At 51.6% G+C, this 20803-nt stretch overlaps 1 protein-coding gene across 6 annotated transcripts in view; it reads left to right on the top strand.

Moving 5' to 3' along the window:
• The window catches only part of SSBP3 (single stranded DNA binding protein 3), a 164169-nt gene that overhangs the window by 30493 nt on the left and 112873 nt on the right, over window positions 1-20803 (top strand). The window contains exon 1 of one of the 6 annotated variants that reach the window (XM_019837061.2): window positions 16633-16813. The exons of 4 other annotated variants lie outside the window; for them this stretch is intronic. In XM_019837061.2, coding sequence (XP_019692620.1) covers window positions 16673-16813 — 141 coding nt within the window. In that variant the 5' untranslated portion in view covers window positions 16633-16672. Of the gene's footprint in view, window positions 1-16632; window positions 16814-20803 lie in introns of those variants that run through there. One more of the 6 variants, XM_045035871.1, reaches the window with a different exon arrangement.

Here is a 20803-nt window from a genome sequence, read left to right as displayed (position 1 = left end):
TGTAAATATGTGTGTGTGTGGGGTGGGGGGGGGGGGGTCTGCCGAGCTAGGGTGCTGAGAGGCATTCCTGTGTTTTAAAAACAACACTTGCTGACCCATCCAAATCCAACCAGCACCCCCCCCCCCGCCCCCTGCCCCACAGTCAGAGGCCCAGTTGGCTGGATTCCCATAACTCTTCTCAGTTCTACAACTAGAATCAGGGAAGGTGGCGCCTGCTTTTTATAGAAGAGGAAACTGAGGCCCAGGCAGGGAAGAGGCCGGCTTGATTGATGGAAAGAGGCCCCAGAGGCTCTTGAAAATTTCCCTCCAGCCCTCGGCAGCAGGCTGCTAGGTCTCACCTTGCTCCCAAGGCCGTTGCTATTAGCAACCAACTTCCCCTGTTGGTTCTGGGGGCCCTCGAGGGGAAGAGGGAAGAAGGTGGAAGCCAGGCTGTCAGTCAGTCAGGTGGCATTTGAGTGTCTGTGTCAGTGGGTTAGTGCAGGTGACACTGGGGGGAGGGCCTGGGTGCCTCAGAGCTATCCAGTGAGGAGGCCCGTTGGTTTGCTATTAATTGTTCCCAGTAACGGGGAAATTATATGCAGGGACACCTCACTTTGTGCAAAAAGATGCCACATCGCTGTTAGACCATATACACAAAAGAACAGAAGAGGAAGAAAAGCAAAGACAAAGTAGAGGATGACTAGGCAGTAAGGTCTGCTAGAGTCTATAGACTTTGCTCTTGTCTGGCCCAGCTCGTCTCCAGCTGTGTGGCCTTAACTTAATCACATGGCCCCACTGAGCCTCAGTTTACCCATCCAGAAAACGGGTCAAGGTACAGGTGGACATTAGCAGTGCAGATGTGTGATGCTTAGCACCTTCTCTGACACTCCTGGCCCCTCTGTAAAAGATGACTGGTGTGAGAACTGGAAACCTGTGGAGGGTGGCTTGCCAGTCACTTGGTTACATTTATCGAGTGTCATCTGGGTCCTGCCAAGAGCATGGTGCTCAAGGGGGTACAAAACTGGGTGAGGATCAAGTTGATCTTTGTCCAGAGGGGTGGGCAGACTGATTGACAGTCGAGTAGGTAGGTCCTAGTCCGTGCTGGGAAGGGGATCCAGGCAGAATCTGAAAGGAACCCAGACAGGGGAGTCTCCGGCCGCCTCAGGGGCTTCCGGAGGGGGTATTGCCGCTAGGCTGCAAAGGAGACAGAGGAAGAGAAAGTGGAGGGGAAGCACTTCCCCGGCAGGTGCAGATCTTTGTTTTGGAGGCCTGTGGACAGTGAACATCGACAGCGGTTGACATTTGGGCTCCGAGTCTGTGCCAGGCTCTGGTCTTGTGTGTGCAAAGTGACAGTTCCCATAACCCACCCTGTGAGGTAAGTTTTGTTTTTTTTTTAATGTTTGTTTATTTTTGAGAGAGAGAGAGACAGAGCGTGAGCGAGGGAGGGGCAGAGAGAGAGGAAGACAAAGCATCCGGACCAGGCTCCAGGCTCCAAACTGTCAGCACAGAGCCCGACGTGGGGCTCGAACTCACGGACTGTGAGATCATGACCTGAGCCGAAGTCGGAGGCTTAACTGACTGAGCCGCCCAGGCGCCCCATCTGAAGCAAGTATTATCCCATTTTGGAGTTGAAGACCTGGGCCACGGAGAAATTAAGGGGCTTTTCCAAGCTCACACAGCATGGAAGATCCTGCATTCACACCCCGAGAGCCAAGCTCCAGAGACACATCCCCACCACGGCCACTTCTGAGTTACTGCTTTGCCTGACAGGATCGGATCTATTGCCGAGAGGGAGATGCTCATTAACTAGCGGTACGACCCACTAGTTGGGCGAGCTGGGGAGTCCTCCCCGCCTCAGTTTCTTTATCTGTAAAATGAGAATAACCCGTGTCTCTGAAGTGAGGTTCTCGGATGGAGTCTGCTCTGTGGGGTATGTCCAGAGAGTGCTTTGTGGGCAGGGAGCTGTGGCCCCCCCAGCAACTTCAGGAGGGGTGGTTGCAAGGGAGAAAATATCCAACCATAAGGCAGTCTCTCCCCTCCCCCACAGTCCTTGATTGAGAGGCCAGGAGCCTGTGGGACTTGGGCAGGATTAGATAAAACGTGGGCAGAGTGCCCGGCCCAGCACTGGCACACGCACGGCCCTGGTAAACAGTAGTCATTTTCATTATTGTGTCTTATCTCTCGATATTAGTGATTATTATTGATGGTCCTCTCATCAGTCCTGTGGGGTGATTTTGGCCTCGCTTTATAGAAAAGGAAACAGCTTGGAGGGTGGATAATGCATCCAAAGTCACAATAATTGGCAAGACGCGCTGAGATTCTGAGTCGGGCGTGTCTCCTCCTGTCCCTGCCCTCTTGCGTTACATCACGGGAAGGCTCTGCCGGGCCCTCCTGTGTGTCGTAAGGCAAGGCTTACAGTTTTACCAGGGCTTTCTCAGAGACCGCCTTCCAAACATGCTGGTTGTGTAAGGTGAAGCTTTCTCGTGGACATGTGGTCTCTTGGTCTGTGCCAGACTCTGGTCTTGGATGCGTGAAGTGACTTAATTCCCATAACCAACCCTGTAAGGCAGGCAATATCCCATTTTGCAGTTGAAACCTGGGCCGCAGAGAATTTAAGGGTGTTTTCCAGGCTCTCTCAGCGTGGGAGACCCAGCGTTCAAACCCTGAGAGCCAGACTCCCCCACTTAGATGCTTGAGCTTGTGATGGTGTCTCTACTCCACAGCGATGCAGTTGCCCCTTGTGCTGGTGTATGAACCGCCCCCCCCCCCCGACCAAATCCAGACCCGAACACCTCCGTCCTACAAGAACGTGCGGCCCCTGTGTGGACAGTCCAGCGTCTGCCAGCATGGTGACCCAGTACAGTTATAAAAATAATGCAGTGGAACAAGCGTCCGTAGCTTTGGGGTTGCCTGGAGCCTTTCACCATGGCCCTTTACAAGACCTCCAGACCCCCTTTGAGTGGTCTCCGGGCAGCGGTATCATTCGTTACTTCTCTCCCGCCTCACCCCTGCTGGGATGAGGTAGTTGTCCCTGTCGACTTGCAAACCGGCCCCTGTGGTTCTGAGCCTTTGGGTCTGCAGGCCGTGTGTGGCCACAGCACAGTGCCAGGCAACATCGGGAAGAATCCGTGAGGACGCAGGGATCCCGGGTCTCCTTGTCCTGTGTGACGGCGGCAGAGAACCGTTCCCAACTTCAGAAGTGAGCCGTGCCTCATCAGGACTGCCACCCTCCCAGCCACTGCGCTTGTGCTAATTCTTTGTTGATTTAGAAGCCTCTTCAGGATCGTGTAGTGCCTCAGGGCCACTCTTGTGGAGAGGAACTGTAATCCCTTAAATATAATAATCCCCCGCACTGGATACTTTATAGCACGGTCTCCCGTACGCGAGCTTGTTGGCACCCTCCAGCAGTCCTGGTGGAGTGACGGACAAGGCTTATTATCCTGTTTTGTGGAGGAAAAGGCAGGTAGGTGGCTTTTGTGACTTTCCCAAGTCACACGTCCAGTATACGGTGAAGCTGGGAGTAAAATCCAGTCTAGTCGTGGTACACAGGACAGATGGCAAATGCTTGGTGCACACACCGACACTCTTCCCTTGCTCGCGTCAGACATTGCAAGTTGATCACCGTGACTCTTTCCCTTGCGCCCTGGGTTCCCAATTACTTTTAGTAGCGCATTCTAGCCGGCCGTTGTCAGCTGAACAACATCGGCATGCAAGGGGAGTTCCTTGTCGTTGGTGTCACACACGAGCTGGAAGTGGGCCAGTGACGTTGCCTGCGTTTCCTGGTTGTTTGGATTTCTAGATAAGTGAAAGCCGGATGCGCACTGTAACTGGATTCCAGTTGGAAGCCGTGCACCTTTCTGACAGAGCCAACTACCGGCTTCCAGGAAGGCCCTGGAGAGTGTCAGTGAGATGCGTAGTGGTTGACGGAGGGAGGGCTGCTCGAATTGGAGTGCCAGATGGTGATCCAGAAGGGGATGGAAGGTGGGACAAGCTAATTGCCGAAACGTGATTGAACCCTCCTAGTTGGAGAAAGCATGGAGGAGGCAGCACAAACGCCTTTCTCTTCCAGATACCCCCGAGTTCCACTCCGTGTTTTGCTTTCTCATGGGTCGTCCCAAGGATGACCTTCCACTCCACACAAAGACCCTCACGGGATGTGGGGATCCTGCGTGTTGGAGGGGTGATGACGTCGAGGGGTGTATGTGCCCAGGAGGTCGTTGGGGGTGCCATCCTTGAGAATCCTCTGTTTCGGCCAAAAGACCAGGGTCATGTTCTCAGACTGGTTGGCAAGTCTGAATATCCAGGCCTGTTCTGGGCATCATCAGATACCAGGTTTGAGGTGGAGGTTGAGTTTGAAGTTCTCATTCAAGTTGAACCTTGAATTCTGCATCTGACCTTGGATAGCCAGACCATGAGCACTTCTTCACCTCAGCCTTTCCTCCATGCTGAGCCACAGAAACCGTCCGCCACGGTCACCTAACTAGTGGCTCTCTTGTTTTGATCGCGTAACTCTTCAAACATCAGCCGATTTCTTGCTGTCAGCCTCCACGTGGATATTCTTGACCTTGGTTTCCAAGGTGCCTTTTCATCCGTCCACTTAGTTGCACAGACCCTCTCATCTCCCCCAGCAGTGTCACCCCGCTCCCCGCCTTCCTGCCCACGGGCAGGCTCCCTGGTTCATCCCCAACCCTAAACCCGCGGAGCCTCTTTTGGAGTAAGTTCAGCTCAAACCCTCACCTTTTCCAGAAAGACTGGCCCGGCCCCTCCATTTGAGAGGACTCTCCCACATGAAATACAAATTTAAAGAAAGCCAACTGTAATGGTTAGAAGGTACCTTACAGGGCATAGGCTTCGGTAGTTTTTTTAACTTACTTTTTTTTCTTGGTGGCAAGAGAGCCCTTTCTTTAAATGAAGGCTTCTGTGGAAGACCAAATAATAAAACAGAAAACGGAACTGTCCACTAGTTGAAGGGACGTGGGGTGCTGAGTCCTGCCTGCTGAACCTCCCACCTGTACACCCCCCCTCCTGGCCCCCGTGACCCTCTGATTTAGTTCAGTTCCCAGGCGGAGTGGTTGTGCCCAGGGAAAAGAGATGACTTAGCTGAAGATTCCCTAGTAAGTGAGAGGGATCCCCATGCCTCCCAGCCACATCTGGGGTACTTTCTAGTTTGTCAGCATTCCCCAGCTCTTCAGTGAGATGTTCAAACAGGTTTCAGTGAAGGGTCTGCAGCCAGCTTCTTGTGCAAAACGCAGGGGTAAGCAGTTTCTTTAACTAGGGCTTCTCGAGTTTTTAGTGCATTGGGATGTATTGCAGATCTCAGAAGTCGGGTACGGTAAGGTAGTGGGGTGTGGACAGATAGTATAAAATAACAATGATTCTCAAACGTGTTTGGCCACAGGACCTTATCTGGTTGAGGAATCCTAAAACGGTTTCAGAAATACTACAGGTGGGAAAGTGACTGGGTTGTAGTTGGTGATGAATATATATATATCTATATTTTTTTAACGTTTATTTTATTTTTGAGAGAGAGAGAGAGACCGAACGTGAGTGGGGGAGGGGCAGAGTGAGAGGCACACACACAGAATCCAAAGGAGGCTCCAGGCTCCAAGCTGTCAGCACAAAACCCGACGTGGGGCTTGAACCCACAAACCATGAGATCATTACCTGAGCTGAAGTTGGACACTTAACTGACTGAGCCACCCAGGTGTCCCGGTGATCAGTATTTTCAAATGTTTATTTATATTTTGAGAGAGAGAGAGAGAAAGTGAGAGCACATGTGCATGTAGGGGAGAGAGGCAGAGAAAGATTCCCAAGCAGGCTCTGTGCTGTCAGTGCAGAGCCCAATGTGGGGCTTGAACTCAAGAACTGTGAGATTATGACCTGAGCCGAAATCAAGCAGAGTTGGATGCTTAACCAACTAAGCCACCCAGGGGCCCCTGATTCCCACACCCTCTCCCCCCCGCACCACCACCCCCTCCCCAGGACAGCTGCGGTCTGGTTGTCAGTCCAAGAGCAAGTCCTTTTTCCTGGGCTACGATGTAGTATCTCCATCCTAACAGCTGTCTGTTTCATCACAAAACCTCTGATTTGGTGTCTCGTGAAGGGCTCCCATAAGCCTCTGCCCCCCCATGTCTTTAAACACTTTGTCTTTTCCAGTGATCACCAGGTAATTCACTGGTCCCTCATGATGGAACATTAAGATCGTTGCCGGTTTTCTCGTGTTGTAAACGGCACTGTGATGAACGTCCTCGTGGCTATTTGTGCACGTAGATGGGATGGTATTCTTAGATGCAGAATGGTTGGGTCACATGGTATCCACAGCACGCTTTATAACCACAAGCGCATCAGAATTGCCACCACATCGCTTCATAGCCCCCGAGGTTCACTTCCCAGCGTCGTTCTTGGCAAAGGTACCAGCGGAGTCGGAAGACGCCGGCTGCACAGGCAGCCTTGGCCTAGGTAACCAGCACCTGGGAAGTCAGAGGAGGGCCTCATGTTGTTGGCCATGCTGTCTTATCTGGCCGGTCTGGTACTGGAGGGCCCCTTGCTCTTTCTCCTCTCACCCTGCTGAAGCTCCGCTCCAGCGGCCGGGATTTCATACATATTAACTGACTTAGATTGAGAGGTTTTTCCCCGTGTAAGAGCTTGGTAGTGGAGACCCATTTATATGAATGCTTTTTATGTCCCTGAAACCTTGTGCAAGAGGCACAGATTGGACTACAGAGACAATGGGGTATCAGGGGCCTCGTTTACAAGAAGGTTTCTGTCGCCACTTTTATTGCCTGGATCCTGCCTGGCTCCTCAAGGGTGGTTGGTGTTCTGAGAGGGGGGGTGGGCGAGGGGCAGAGAAAGAGGGAGGGAGAGGATCTTTAAGCAGCCTCCACACCCAGTGCGGAGCCCCTGCGGGGCTCCATATCATGACCCTAAGGTCATGACGTGAACTGAAATCAAGAGTTGGACACTTAGCCAACTGAGCTGCCCGGGAGCACCAGGGGTGGAGGTTTATGGGCAGCAGTGGTTGGTGGCATTCTTTTTTCCCCTCTTCCTTTTGGCTCAAGTAGATCATTTTGGAGGAGGACTGACTCCTGGATATGGACTAGAATGAACCCTTCCAATGAGGGGGAGGCAGCCACACTCTGGCCTTCTGTGTGCAGATGGTGCATCAGAACTTTGTTTGCTGCTTCAGATGAGTCCCGTGAGATCACGTGGTCCCTTTCCTGCTCGAGGGACCTAAGGCGCTGAGAATTTGGGTACCGTGAACAGTGTCACTCAGCTATAAGAGGGACAGTATTGGGACTGGCAGCCTGGTTTGTCTGACTACAAAGCTGGATCGTGCCATGCCTTTTGTCCAGGAATCTCTAACCTTTATTCGAATTAAGTCTGAGTGGTTACAGGTCTTGTAGGAGATGAATATAACTTGATTCTTAATTTTTAATTATGTGGATAGCACCTTTTTTTTAATGTTTATTTTTGAGAGGGAGAGGGAGAGAGAGAGAGAGAGAGACAGAGAGAGAGAGACAGAGAGAGAGAGACAGAGCACGAGCAGGGGAGGGGCATAGAGAGAGAGAGACACAGAATCTGAAGCAGGCTCCAGGCTCTGAGCTGTCAGCACAAAGCCCAGCGCGGAGCTTGAACTCATGAGCTGTGAGGTCATGACCTGAGCCAAAGTCAGATGCCACCCAGGTACCCCGGTACCCAAGTACTTCTTGTGTTAAATACTGCTAAAATGCAGAGGTGTATAAAATAAAAAGTAAAGAGCACCTCCTTGCACCTTGCTGCCCTCTTTCTTCTGACAACCAGACTTAACCTTCTGGTCCCTTTCTTTGCATTTACATGTATTAATATCTGCTCTGGTTCAGCCCTGAAAGCCATTTCAGTTCTGACAGGAGGCCTTAGTGCGTGCCCACTCTATTTCTTTAATTTCAGCAAACCCAAATTAAATAGCAGCATGATAACTCACTGTAACTTTGGGTAAGTCACCCATTCATGAGAGATAAAACATCAAATCTCTCGTCCATATACTTGGGGTAAGAGTCTGGAGCGTCACAGGATTTTTGAGAGAATTATGAGCCAACAATGTAATGGTCTGGTATAAGGCACAAATGAAGGTTCGAGAAAGTTACCTGAGATTGTGCCCCCGCGTTGCAAGATATAGGAATGGACGTAGTTAGTTACTCTGCCTAACTCAGAGTCATGTGGACAACAATTATATAAATAGCCATGCATACAACATAAGCTATAAGTAAGCTATAAATGTCACCAGAGAGGTGTTAGCAGCAGTTGGAGCCCCGGGCTCCAGTGGGGGAGCAGTTAAACCACAGAGGGTATTAGGGAAGGCTTTCTGAAGGCAGTGCTCTCCAAGAAGGAGGGGTGGGGGGGCCTTAATAATGCTAACTTATTCAGCCTTGACTTTGTGTCGGTCAGTGTTCACCACATTTTATGTAACCTAACTCATCTTACCCACACGAATAACCATGAGGCGAGAACTGTAGTTTTATAGGCGAGGAAACAGACACAGAGAGGTTAAGCGGGCTGCCCTAGGTCACACAGTAAGGGTTTGAGCGTAGGCATTCATTGCTCTCACTGGCTGTGCTGCACAGCCCACTGGATTTCAGGGAGAGTCAGTCTGGAGGGGTGTAGCAACCAGCATGAGCAAGGCTGGGGGGTGAGGCCGCTGCTGGCAGAGCTGGGGATGGCCAGGGTGTGCGGGCTGGTGGGAGTGGCAGTTCATGACATGGCTGGATAGGGTGATTGCAAGCACGTCACGGAGCACCTAGAGCCATTAATATCTGTGATAGTTGGGCCTCCTCCCCTCCCTGCTCTGTCACTTGAGTGGGGGAGTAGCTGCCCTTCCTGGCATCTGCCTTGCGAGTGACAACTCCCAACCTGCCTGCCCTGCTCTCGTGCCACTCGGTGGCTCATAGGCAAGCTGCCTGCTGTTCCTCGGTTTGTGTTTGCCCTTCCCTTCAGCTTTTCGAAGAGTAGAGTCGTGTCAGGTTGCTGGTCATTGCTTGTTTTTGAAATTCATTTAAGAAAATCTACTTCCAGGTTTGTCTTATACTAGCCATTACACACACACACACACACACACACACACACACACACACACACACAGGCACGCATACCTTCCTTGAGGGAACCATATTGGTGACACGACAGAGCATGTCCTCACCTCTCGTACCTGTGGCTGCCAAGGGCCTTTCGACATTGTGTGTGATGCCCTTGCACTTTGATTGCTTCACCGTGCGGCACAATGGAGCCTCTGTCAACATGCCAGCTAATTAATTTTCACTTTGTAATATTGCTTCACCCCTATGCACTGTTCACGGTGTCCAGGGTTTTCCCTGGTGCTGGTTTGAGGAAGGCTCTGGAAAGGGAGGATGTGGATGTGAACCCTCCCTCCTGCCCCTTCTGCGGAGGCCTGGGTCTTTCCCATCTGCATTTCCCTCTCAGCCCGATTTCCAGTAGCTGTTTTGGGGGAAGTGCTGGGCGCTCCTTTTGGGAGAGGTCTTAATTATTAGAGTGTTAAAATGAGCACAGACCTCTCTAATTTGGTCTCCTCAAGGGCAGAGTTGTGTGAGAACCAAGAGAAGCTGAAATTGCAGACAACTGGTAAAGACGGGCTGTTTGGGTTCAGCACTGCCAAATTCACTACCACAGTGGCGAGGAGGGGTGGGCCTCTGCCTGGGCAGGGAGAGGGCGGGATTTGTAATTAGCACATGCGCTTTGGGTATGTGGAAGGGGTATTTCTAAAGGGCTTAAAATAGTGTGTCTTTTTGGATATTAATTTGCATAGGCCATTCTATGTCGCCTTCCCCTCCCCAGTTTTTACATTGCTGATGTTAAACTTGGGCCAGGCATTCACGTTTGCAGAATTGAATTTTCTGTTTATATTTTTTCCCCGTCGCTGGTGTTTTATTATGAGAAGCCTCACCTATTGTGTTGTGTTAAAAGGAGTGCTGGGTGGGAAGGCAGGAGGGACCTCTCAGTCTTTCTTGCAGCCTGACCTTGGCAGGTCACCTCCTCCTCTTCGTGCCTCAGTTTCTCCATCTCTGAAGTGGAGGTGCCGAACCACCTATCCTCATTCTTTGAAACCCATCTATTATTACACCCTTTGTAGTGGGTTATGTTTGACTCCAGAGTAAGGTTCAGCAAGCTTTTTCCGTGCAGGGCCACGTAATAAATATTTTAGGCTTTGTGGGTTGCGCGGTCTCTGTCGCAACTACTCAGCCCTGCGTCGTAGCGCAAAAGCAGCCGTATATAATACAGAAATGAAGGGGTGTGTCTGTTCCGGTAAAACTTTATTAACATTTGGCTTGTGGACTTTAGTCTGCCAGCCCTAGCTCTAGAGTGTTCTCTTTGTTTTTGTTTTTTAATGTTTATTGTTAATTTTTGAGAGAGAGCGAGCGAGCGAGTGTGAGCGGGTAAGGGCAGAGAGAGAGCGAGACATAGAATCCCGAAGCAGGATCCAGGCTCTGAGCTGTCAGCACAGAGCCCAGTGCAGGTCTCGAGCCCAGAAACTGTGAGATCAGGACCTGAGCTAAAGTCAGACATTTCAGCTGAAGAATTTCTTCAGGGAAGAATGTCTTACTTGAGTTAGGGACCAACCTGAGCTCTCCTGAGGCCCAACCTTGCCGCGAATCTGGTCTGCCCCCTAGGTTTCCACTCTGGTAACTGGGAGGTAGTCTGTCCAGACTCTTGGAGAGCAGGAGTGTCTAGCTCTATGCAAATTACCCTGTTCGGAAGAGTTGTAAGATTTGGCAAATCCCAGCTTAAGTCTGATTAAGGAAACTCTACCACAAAACAGCATACTTTTTCCCTGTATCCTTTCCTTCTATATTTTCCCTGTGATACATCTTGACAGGGAGAGGAAAAAAAAAAAAACAAACACAAAAAACAAACCCTGCTTGCTTTTTGTCAGCGTATGGCTTTCTTAGGCTTTTATTTCAACATTAAAAAGAACGGTGGTACCTGGGGTTGTTTCAGGGACAGCACTGTTCTCCTTGCTCATACACAACTTCTTGTTTCTTTAAGAAACTACTTTGAGAGGCTCCTTCTTTGAGGGCCTGAGGACACTGTGGTTAGTGGGGGTAAAGGAGTGTAAATAAAGGTTACCCCTCTTCTTTGTAACTGTCAGTGTGGTATCAGATGGCTGATGTGGTAGCAAGATCGTCCCTCATTTCTTTGAATAGTGCTAAATAATGCTTTTCTTCCAGGTGAAGAAATGCTCAGGATTCACATTATTGCTGAGGGCTGTCACGTGTCCTCTGTTGGTCCTTCTCTTGGGAGTTGAGGAGAAGGGAACATTTGTACCCATTTCCCAGACTGGCAAAACAAGGCAGGGTGCCACTGAAGAGCTTTGCAGTCTGGATTGGAAATCTCACGTGGCTACGACAAGCCAATGTCTTTATCGTTTTCCTGTGGAACTGAGATGTGACTCAGCAGACAGTATCTGGGGGTTCAGGGGTGCTGTGCTAGAGTGGGCTTCCTAAGGCCTGGTGCCTCCCTTTACCAAGAATGCCCTCCAGAAAGTGGAGCATCCTTACGGTGGAGGCTGGGAGGGTTATGCCCCTCCCACTCTCCCAGACTCCCCATGGAAGTGTGCAGTCAGAGTGACACAAGAGTGCTGTGCAAACGCACTTTGAGACCCGTCACTCTAGCCCACCACCCCCATCCAGTCAGATTAGTGACTCCCGGGAAGCGCACAGCTCTTATAAATGTGAGGCTCTGCTGTTATCGGGTGGAGTGGGGAGAGAAAGGGGGAAAAAAATCCACCACTAAAAGCAGAACTAACCCCCAGGGCAGCCTAGCATGTGGCTGAGATACTCTGGCAAATGTTTGGACAGCTTAAGAAGATAAACTAGGACTTAAATAAATAAAACCAACTACCTGGTCTATGGAAAAAAAAAAAAAAAAAACAAGGTAGATTTGGGGGCCTGCTATTTCCTGAAGCTTTCAAGGCCGGGAGCACGTGGGGTGGGAAATGTACCATTGGGTGACCCTTCCTGGTGGAATAACTTCCTTCTCCGGGTCGCAGGAGCCCGTGCCTGTGTAGGGCCCTCCTGGAGGAGCCTGGGGTGGGCTGGAGGTTTCAACCTGGTGGAGTCCTCACTCGCCGCCCCCTGTGGCCCTGAGGAGGGCCTCAGCCCAGATGCCCCTCCTCCACTCATTAGCTAATTGGTCTTTCCACAGAGCAAAGCAATCCCTGGTGTCCCCCAACCTCCTTCCTTTGCCAGGCCTATTTTGGGGGACGAGAGGACTGTCAGTGGAGAGCCTGCTCTGTGGACTGACACCACTCAGTGGACATGAGGAGAGTTTTTTTTGTTTTTTGTTTTTTTTTAATTTATTTACTTTGAAAGCGCGACAGAACAGGTTCCGTACTGCCGGCACGGATCCCGATGCGGGGCTTGAACTCAACGAATGGTGAGATCACGACCTGAGCTGAAATCCAAAGTCTGACGTTTCACCGACTGGGCTACTAAAGTAATCGGTACACCCAAGGTGGGGCTCGAATCCATAACCTCGAGATCAGGCGTCGCATGCTCTCCCGACTGAGCCGTCCAGGCGCCCCCTGAGGAAGTTTGCTCTTACTTGAGCAGCTACTTGTGCCGGGGATTGTCCGGGGGTACAGTGTTGGCAGCAGCCCCCAGCATGCTCTTGGGGAGCTCATGGTCCAGAGTGAGGAAGTGAATGACTGGTGAGGAAAGTGGAGTTCTTCCCCTTGCTAGGGTACTTGTGTGGATGTGTTGGTCTGTGGTCTCCTCTGCTTGTCCTAACCGTGGAAATCAAAACCTGGGTGAAGATAATCAAATGCGATGTCAGACTGGGAATGAGAAAAGGGGTACATTCTAAATATTTCCTGAAGCTACCCAACAAATACTTGCTAGGCTGTGAACCCTTCTTTGCTGAGCTCTTTTAATTTTTTTTTTTTTTCAACGTTTATTTATTTTTTGGGACAGAGACAGAGCATGAACGGGGGAGGGGCAGAGAGAGAGGGAGACACAGAATGGGAAACAGGCTCCAGGCTCTGAGCCATCAGCCCAGAGCCCGACGCGGGGCTCGAACTCACGGACCGCGAGATCGTGACCTGGCTGAAGTCGGACACCCAACCGACTGCGCCACCCAGGCGCCCCATGCTGAGCTCTTTTAAATATGTCCCCGGTCTTTTCCCAGGAGAACTTCTGGTTGCCTCCTAATTTTAGCGAGGAGGGAGAGGTGACCCTGGGGTGGGAGGGCAGGAGGCTGGCCACGCCTACCTGTCAGGGAGAGTTAAAAATGAGGTCTTTTACCTTTTAATGATAACGCACATTGCCCGGCAGTATCCTAGTGGTGTGGAGGGCCTGAGTGTGTCCCGTGTGTCCAGTAAGGTCGCTTGTCTTGATTTTGGCTGTCACTTGTGCTGCTCACAGGTATTGTGTTGATACACACCACGGATTACGGCCTTGCTTGTTTTACTGTGGGGAGGAGGGTAAGCAGGCTCCCTACCTCCTGTCTGAGGTCTGGGAGGGCTTGCTCTATTGGGGGCAGCATTTCTCTGCTTATTCCACTCCAGCCATCAGTGTGGGTTGAATCGCAGCTTCAGAAAGGCTTGTCTTCCTTTTAGGGGTGTTCAGTTTTCCAAATATTTCCCCTCTCTCTTCTTCAAACCTTCGTCTGCTCAGTCTTCTGAGAAGGGAGCAAAGAGCTTGAATGAACGGCATAAGATTAAACATTTACATCTTTGTAGTCAGGACAGGCCAAGTTATAGATCGTGAATCTTCAAATAACATTATTTTGGGAATTGGTCTTGACTATACTTTGGTCCCGAATTGGCATCTCCCATTGAGGATAGAAGTTCATTGTAAAGTGTAGAACCTGAAGTGTCAGAGGTCCTTCTGTGAGTGAGGGTTTGTGGAACCTCACTCTGGGCTAACCTTAACCCTTGCAAGGTGCTTTAACGGACGTTATCATATAATCCCGACTGCCATCTGAAGAGGTAGCTTGGTGTGGTTCTCCATCTTGCACATGGGGAAGTTGAGGCTCTAGGAGGTTCAGTGACATCCCTTGAGTCTTGTGTCCTGAGCTTGAGCTGGGATTTAAGTATTTGGGTTCTAAAGCCTGTGCTCTGTCTATGGCACCACACTGCCTCCTAGCTTCCTCCTTTGTGGCAGCTCCTGGGGGGACCCGGACAGGCTTCTGATTAAAGCCATTTGTGTGGCCAGCTCACCTGGATCACAGATGTGGGAACCCGTAAAAACTGGCTGAGGACCCCTGAGCCCCTCTGGCATTATTATTTTATAGCTGAGAAAAGATGCCCCATAGAGAGAAGTGACTTGCCAAGATAGTACAGTGAATGTGTTTGCTGATGCTCTTTAGATGTTCGTTGAGTGCATTCCTGGTGTCAGTGTTGTTATACCACATCGTTGGGGAGGAAGCAGTGAACAAAACGGACCAAAATTCCTACCCTTGTGGAGCTCAAACTGAGGGTTCCATATTCCCATGCCATAACTTCCTACCCTCAGCTTCTAGACCGCTCCTTTATCCCACCATAGATGCGGGGAATGCAAAAATAATTTTCGTGTAATATTTTGAGCCTGAACACAAGGAGAGAGGTGAATCAGCGGGAGAAAAGAAGTTATGCAATTGACTCTAAAACTAAGGGAAAAGATACTTGGTCTGCTCATTTCTTTTAAATACCCATTCTTTCTACAAGTCAGTCTGTCCTTCCTTCCTTCCTTCCTTCCTTCCTTCCTTCCTTCCTTCCTTCCTTCCTTCCTTCCTTCCAAGGAACTTTTAAAAAATGTTTATTTATTTTTGAGAGGGGTGGCCCAAGCAGGGGAGGGGCCCAGAGAGACAGGGAGACACAGAATCTGAAGCAGGCTCCAGGCTCTGAGCTGTCAGCACAGAGCCCGATGTGGGGCTCGAACCTACGAACCACGAGATCATGATCTGAGCCAAAGTCAGGTGCTTAACTGACTGAGCCACCCAGGCGCCCCTCTACGAGTATTTCTTGAGCACATGTTATGTGCTGGGCACTGTTCTAGGTCCTCTGTATTCGGCAAGTGAACAAGGCCCTGAAGGAGTAGCAGTTACGATACACTTAGTTCTCACTGACGCCCAGCAGTGGCAGGAGGTCGAGCTCTGGCTTCATGGTGATTACCGATTTGTGACCTGAACATTTTCCCAGCATGGGTGGTGAATGTTGATCTCTGTGGCCGCCCTCTACCCTCAGCGTGCCAGATTGGGCAATGTTGGTGATCGATTCCAGCATGGCACCCCCCCCCCCCCCAAAACAGAGAATACCTACCTGCCTTGTTTCTTACACGGGGTCTGTTCCCCAACTCATTTTCTGATCGTCTGCTCCACAGAGGCATCCTAAGCATTTGAGTTTTTACATAATGGAGTTTTCCTTACTTACCCAACTTCTCAGTCACCACCTGCAGCTTTGGCCACAAAAACAGTGACCTCTGCAGCGGGGAAGAATTTGACCAAGGATGTCTGGGGAGACTTTCTATTTATAAAACACCCTCTGCAGGTTAGTGAGGGGCAGGAAGAACATGTTCATGTCCCCTTAGGAGTCCTACCCACCCCACCCCCCTTTTTAAGGAAAAGCTATTTTATTATTTCTTTTATTTTTAAGGATATTTTATTTTTTAATGTTTGTTTAATTTTGAGATGGAGAGAGAGAGCATGCTCACACAAGTGGGGAGGGACAGAGAGAGGGAGACACAGAATCTGAAACAGGCTCCAGGCTCTGAGCTGTTAGCACAGAGCCTGACGCGGGGCTCAAACCCACGAACCGTGAGACCATGACCTGAGCCGAAGTCGGACGCCCAACCAACTGAGCCACCCAGGCGCCCCAAGGATATTTTATTTTTTAATGTTTGTTTAATTTTGAGACAGAGAGAGAGAGAGAAAGAGCGATCACACAAGTGGGGAGGGACAGAGAGAGAGGGAGACACAGAATGTGAAGCAGGCTCTGTGCTGTCAGCTCAGAGCCCCACATGGGGCTCAAACCCACGAACCGTGAAATCATGACCTGAATCGAAGTTAGATGTTTAACAGACTGAGCCACCCAGACACCCCTAAAGGGTATTTTATTGAGAGAGACAGACAGAGGAAGAGCGTGAGCAGGGGACGGGCAGAGGCAGAGGGGGTGGGGGGAGAGAGAGAGAATCTCAGGCAGGCTCTATGCCCAGCACAAAGCCCAACTTGGGGCTTGATCCCATGACCTGAGCTAAAATTAAGAGTTGGATGCCCAAGTGACTGAGCCGCCTTGGTGCCCCAGGAAAAGCCATTTTAAAACATGCACAGCCTGAATGCTCCCTTTTGCATTTTCTTCCCATCAGCACCTTACCATTTGATAACCTCTAAAGTCCCTTCTGAACTTGAGACTCGCTGGCCCAAGTTTTCTTTCCAGTGTCTGCTTCCCCTTCAGTGACGGGGAACTCACTACCTGACAGGGCAGCACATTTCAGTTTTAGACAATTAGAATTAGTGTCTGTTCTTGGTATTACCACCACTAAGTAGAAAGACTCCCTCTTCCTTATGACAGCTTTCTTGGGGGGGGGGTAATTATAGCAACTCATTCATGTTCTCTGTTCTTCCCATAAAACTCCCCCACCTGCACCAGTGGGTTTCCATTTAAAATAGCTCCTGTTCTGTTTTGGAAGGCTTCTCTCCTGGCTTCTGGTTTGCCAATGTTCTTCTGAAAATGTGGCTCCCAAAACTGACCTCCAGCCCCACTCTTTGGCCCGGCACCCTCGAAGTGTCTGGAGTTGGCAAGAGGGAGAAGTGTGGCAGGGGCGAAGATGCTCTTGAGTCAGGAGCTGGCCGCGATCCGCTTTGCTCTGTGGTAGGTATTAAGTGCGTTCCCAGGCCTGTTTCCTGCTTCCAAATGCCAACATCCCTGCCTCTTATGTGAGGTTTAGCTTAATCCCCAACCTTACCTAAATGTTACTTCTATTATTATTCAGAGCTGTGGGTAGAATTTCCCTGTGTTGTTGAGAGCGTGGGTGGGGACTCCGTAGCGGGAGGCCCACTCTGCCTGGAATCCTCGCTGGGTTCTTTGTTCAAAACCCCTGTCCAGCCAGGATGGTGCTGCTCTTCTAACGTTGCTTATTCGAATGTCTTCAGAGATTAGACGGGACAACTCCCTTGGTTCGCCAGCAGGGGATACTGGGGTCCAGAGGGTAGAAGTCCGCTTGTCCCCATTCTCCTGTCACACGGCAAGTGAAGTTAGCCTTTGTAGCTGGAAGGCTTCTTGCATCTTTTCTTGGTACTCTCTCCCACCCTGGAGTGAGTCTGGAGCTGCAGCTCCTGAGAAAGGGTCTTTCGTTTGCCGGTTGTAGAATTGAATTGTCTGTGAGGGTTCTGGCTGCTCAGCCCTGGCCAACAGGTACTGGGATTTGCACAGAAACCCTCATACCCTGCCCTTGCTTTCCTCTGTCCCACCTGAGCTGGTGGGCTGGCCAAGCGTTAGGGGCACACCTAATGAGAATCCAAGGATCCGGTGTAGCCATCAGATACCGAGGGCCTGCTGAGCACAAGGCGGGTGGAAAGCCAGCAGAGTACAGGCGATAGTTGCCATGGAAGAGGTGCTCCTTGAGGGGCAGTAGTTTTCACGGTTGTATATGTGGCGCCTGGTGCCTGGCACATAGAAAGTGCTCGACATGGATTTGTTGAGGGAACCAAAGGATTTGGATAGATGAGACCAAATAATGGATAAGCTTGGTGGCAGCCTACCCATCTCGTGGGCTAAAATGGAAAAAAGCCGATCCCTTTTTATCTTCCAAGTGTTCTTGGAGCTCCTGCCCCATCCTGGACCCTGCAGAGGGATATAAAGGTGTGGTCACAGCCCTGCCCTCGAGTAGGTTAGGGAAGGAGACCCCAATATAAGGACCCCATGTCTAGATGGTAGGGGAAGTTAGCACTGGTTGCCCAACTGCCTTGGCTTTGGAGCATCCTCCTTTGAAGGGCCCCTCCCGGCTGCTCCTGGAAGTGTCCCCCAGGTGTCACGGTGGCCAGTGCTTGCTGCCCAGTGATAAAACTCTAGCCGAAGCTAGAGTGCCCTCCCTTCCTCTTCCCGGGGATGTGGCCCACCCTTAGCCGCCCCCACCCCACGGCCGCTCTTCTGCTCCTCTTTAACCTGACTGACCAGCTGCTGTGCGTGCAGAAGGCCTGGGTGACGGGTGAGCATGATAATAAAAATCCTCACTCCTCTCTGGGCGCCGTGCCGTTTGTGGTACGTTTCGTTAATCACTTGGCAAAGAGAACATTAGTGCTTTAATTCACTGGACTGGATTTCCTCCCAGGTGTCCCCCGGCGGGGGTGAGAGGTGGAGGTGGCCAGGCTGGCTGGGCAGTGCTTGAGGCGGGGGTGAGGTGACAGGGTGGGCAGGGTTGCATTTTCTCCTTTTTCTGTCCCGATAGAGCCAGTACAGTGCCTGGGAACCCCCTCCCTGCCCTCCAGAACACACTACTGAAGCACTGCCCACCCCCATGTTGCACATCCTGCCCCCTCCTGCCAGTTCCCCTGCCCAACTTTCTAAGTGAATCCAAAGCCTTCTGTCAGGAGAGGGGCTGTGGTGTGTGCCCAGCACAGTGGCCTCAATTTCCCCTTGCCTGCTTTGGCGGGGTGGCGGGGGTGTTGCGTTAGACACTCTGGGGAGACGTGGGCAGTGCCTCCCACCCCCTGCTGCTGCCCAGCCTGTCCTTTGGGTCCTGGGTACCTGGCTTTCTTCCCTTCCTCTCCTCCCTCCTACCCCCTTCGCTTCTGTCTTTGCTCTCTCGAGGAATCAGCCCCCCTTCCTTGCGTCCTTCTGTCCAGGGACCCCTTCTCAGTCCTCGGGGAAACCACACAGGCCTCCTGTGCTCCCATCGGTGGGCCCTTTTCCCTTTCTCCTCCAAGTCTCCCCCCACGGAAGGTATGGCGTGAGGCGAGGGGGCCTCACCCCCAGTGCCGAAGCCCAGCCCGAGTTTTTCTGCCCCTGCGTGGTTTTATGAAGTTTCTCCTGTCAAATCCAAGAGGCTGAGGAAAGTCATCTTAAAGATTTATTCCTCAGGGACCCCCTGAACTCTGGTCGTTGAGCACAAAGAGGGTTCAGTGTCTGGGGGTGGGTGGGAGACTCTCCCTCTGGAAGGAGGGAGGGAGCGGCGGGCTGGGCGGTTGCGGGAGTGGAGGCCCCTGCCTGTGCATCTCCGATGAGTTGCAGATGTGGGGGGTCAGGGGCGGGAAGAGCCAGCCCCCTGAGCTCTGCCTCCCCTTGGAGCATATGCACCGCAGTTTCCGGGAGCTGTGTGTGTATGGTGGGGGGGGGGGCGGTGCGCCGCGGGGAGGTGGGAGCTTGTTTGGCAGCAGGCGCCCATCAGACAACTGGAAAGTGCCAGTGCTTGCCTGGCCATCTGTCCCCCTCCGCCTGGCTCCTGTCCGCCTTCTGCTTACCACAGAAGGGCCCGGCAATAGTCTGCAGCGCGAGGGCACGGAGCCTGGCCGGGAGGGGCAGGCACGGTCCCATCTTGCCTTTGTTTATTCCCATCTTGTCCCCGGCTCCTGTGCTCCGTGCGAGTTGCCAGGTGCCTGAAAAGTTTGCTGTGCTGCCGCTCGTCGCGGTGGTTTTGTGGCAGGACGGTGGGAAGGGAAGGTGGATGTGTGCTGTTTTGTCTGTTTGCTTAAGTGAGACCTTCGCCCTTCCCCCCGTCCGCTGTTTGCCTCCGTCCTTGCTTTAATTTGTAAAAGCGCCGCCAGAGCCAGAGCCAGAGCCAGAGCCAGAGCCGGCCAACTCTCCGCGGTTTGGGCTCATCTGCACACCACCCTCCTCGAGCTAGTTAAAGGGTTAAAAATTATGGGGAAGTTCAGCCGGCACTTGCAAGATATGGTTGCCGTAGCAACAGGCCTTCTAATCTGGTAGGTGACCTGAGAGACTGGAGAAGATGTAGGGGTTGGTTTGGCATTTCATTATTTCATGAGGCTGCCTCTCCAGCTGGTTTCTCTGCTGAGCTTAAAGCTTGCTGTTCCTGCCACTAGAATTACTGGCACATTCCAAAACAACAGTGTTGATGGCACTAGCAGTGCGTTAATGGGGGTCTGGCCAGGCAGGGTGGGCGGAGGAGAGGGAGCTGGGTTCCAGGAACCCTAGCGTGGGACTTGTCCCCTCGCACAAAGGGGGGGGGGGTGTGTGGATAGAAGGGTGTGCGCTCAGGTTCGCTTTCCTGCATACAATAGCTGCCTTCTTAAAACACCACCGTGTAAACGGAATCCTGTTTTTTAGTGCCCTGAGAGGGACTGGCTTTTTAGAAGGGTTTTCAGGGAACTTGTTCAGTTGGACAAAAATCCTCTTTAAATTTTGGGGCCCCTGTGTAAGGTGGGGGGAGACCCCCCCCCCCCCGGGCAATAGCTACACTTGGTTTTCCCTCCTCTTTTACTTACCTCCGGATGGATGTGGTCCAGAAATTCGGTTCAGTTCAACACGTTCATTGCGCGTCTCCTGTGCTCCCAGCCCCGTGCCCAGAGCAGAGGGAAGCAGGACAGAATACCTAGTTCACGCCACAGTCCTGGCCGGAGAGGCTCCCGGTCTCCCAGTCTGCGAGGGGCCTTCCTTTTAGAGTGACCTTGTATTGAGGACACCTTTCTCAGAGGGGTCTGCTCTGTTTCTCTTTTCGCCTTGGCTGTGATTGCCCAGAAATCCAGGGGCCTGGTAATTGGTATGTGTAGATGCTGTGCTTTTCTAAGCACCGTGTCCTGCGTAGAGTTCTCTGTTAGCTCGGGCCCCGGTTCACAGGGAGTTCCAGTGGGTTGACTTCGTGGGTTTCTTGCTGTCCTCAGTTTCTTCCTTCTAGAGAGGTTG

The sequence above is a fragment of the Felis catus genome, chromosome C1 (assembly GCF_018350175.1).
Source record: "Felis catus isolate Fca126 chromosome C1, F.catus_Fca126_mat1.0, whole genome shotgun sequence".
Classification (NCBI taxonomy): domain Eukaryota; kingdom Metazoa; phylum Chordata; class Mammalia; order Carnivora; family Felidae; genus Felis; species Felis catus.
The sequence above is the reverse complement of the archived record's forward strand: the minus strand, read 5'-3'. Positions and strand labels throughout refer to the sequence as shown.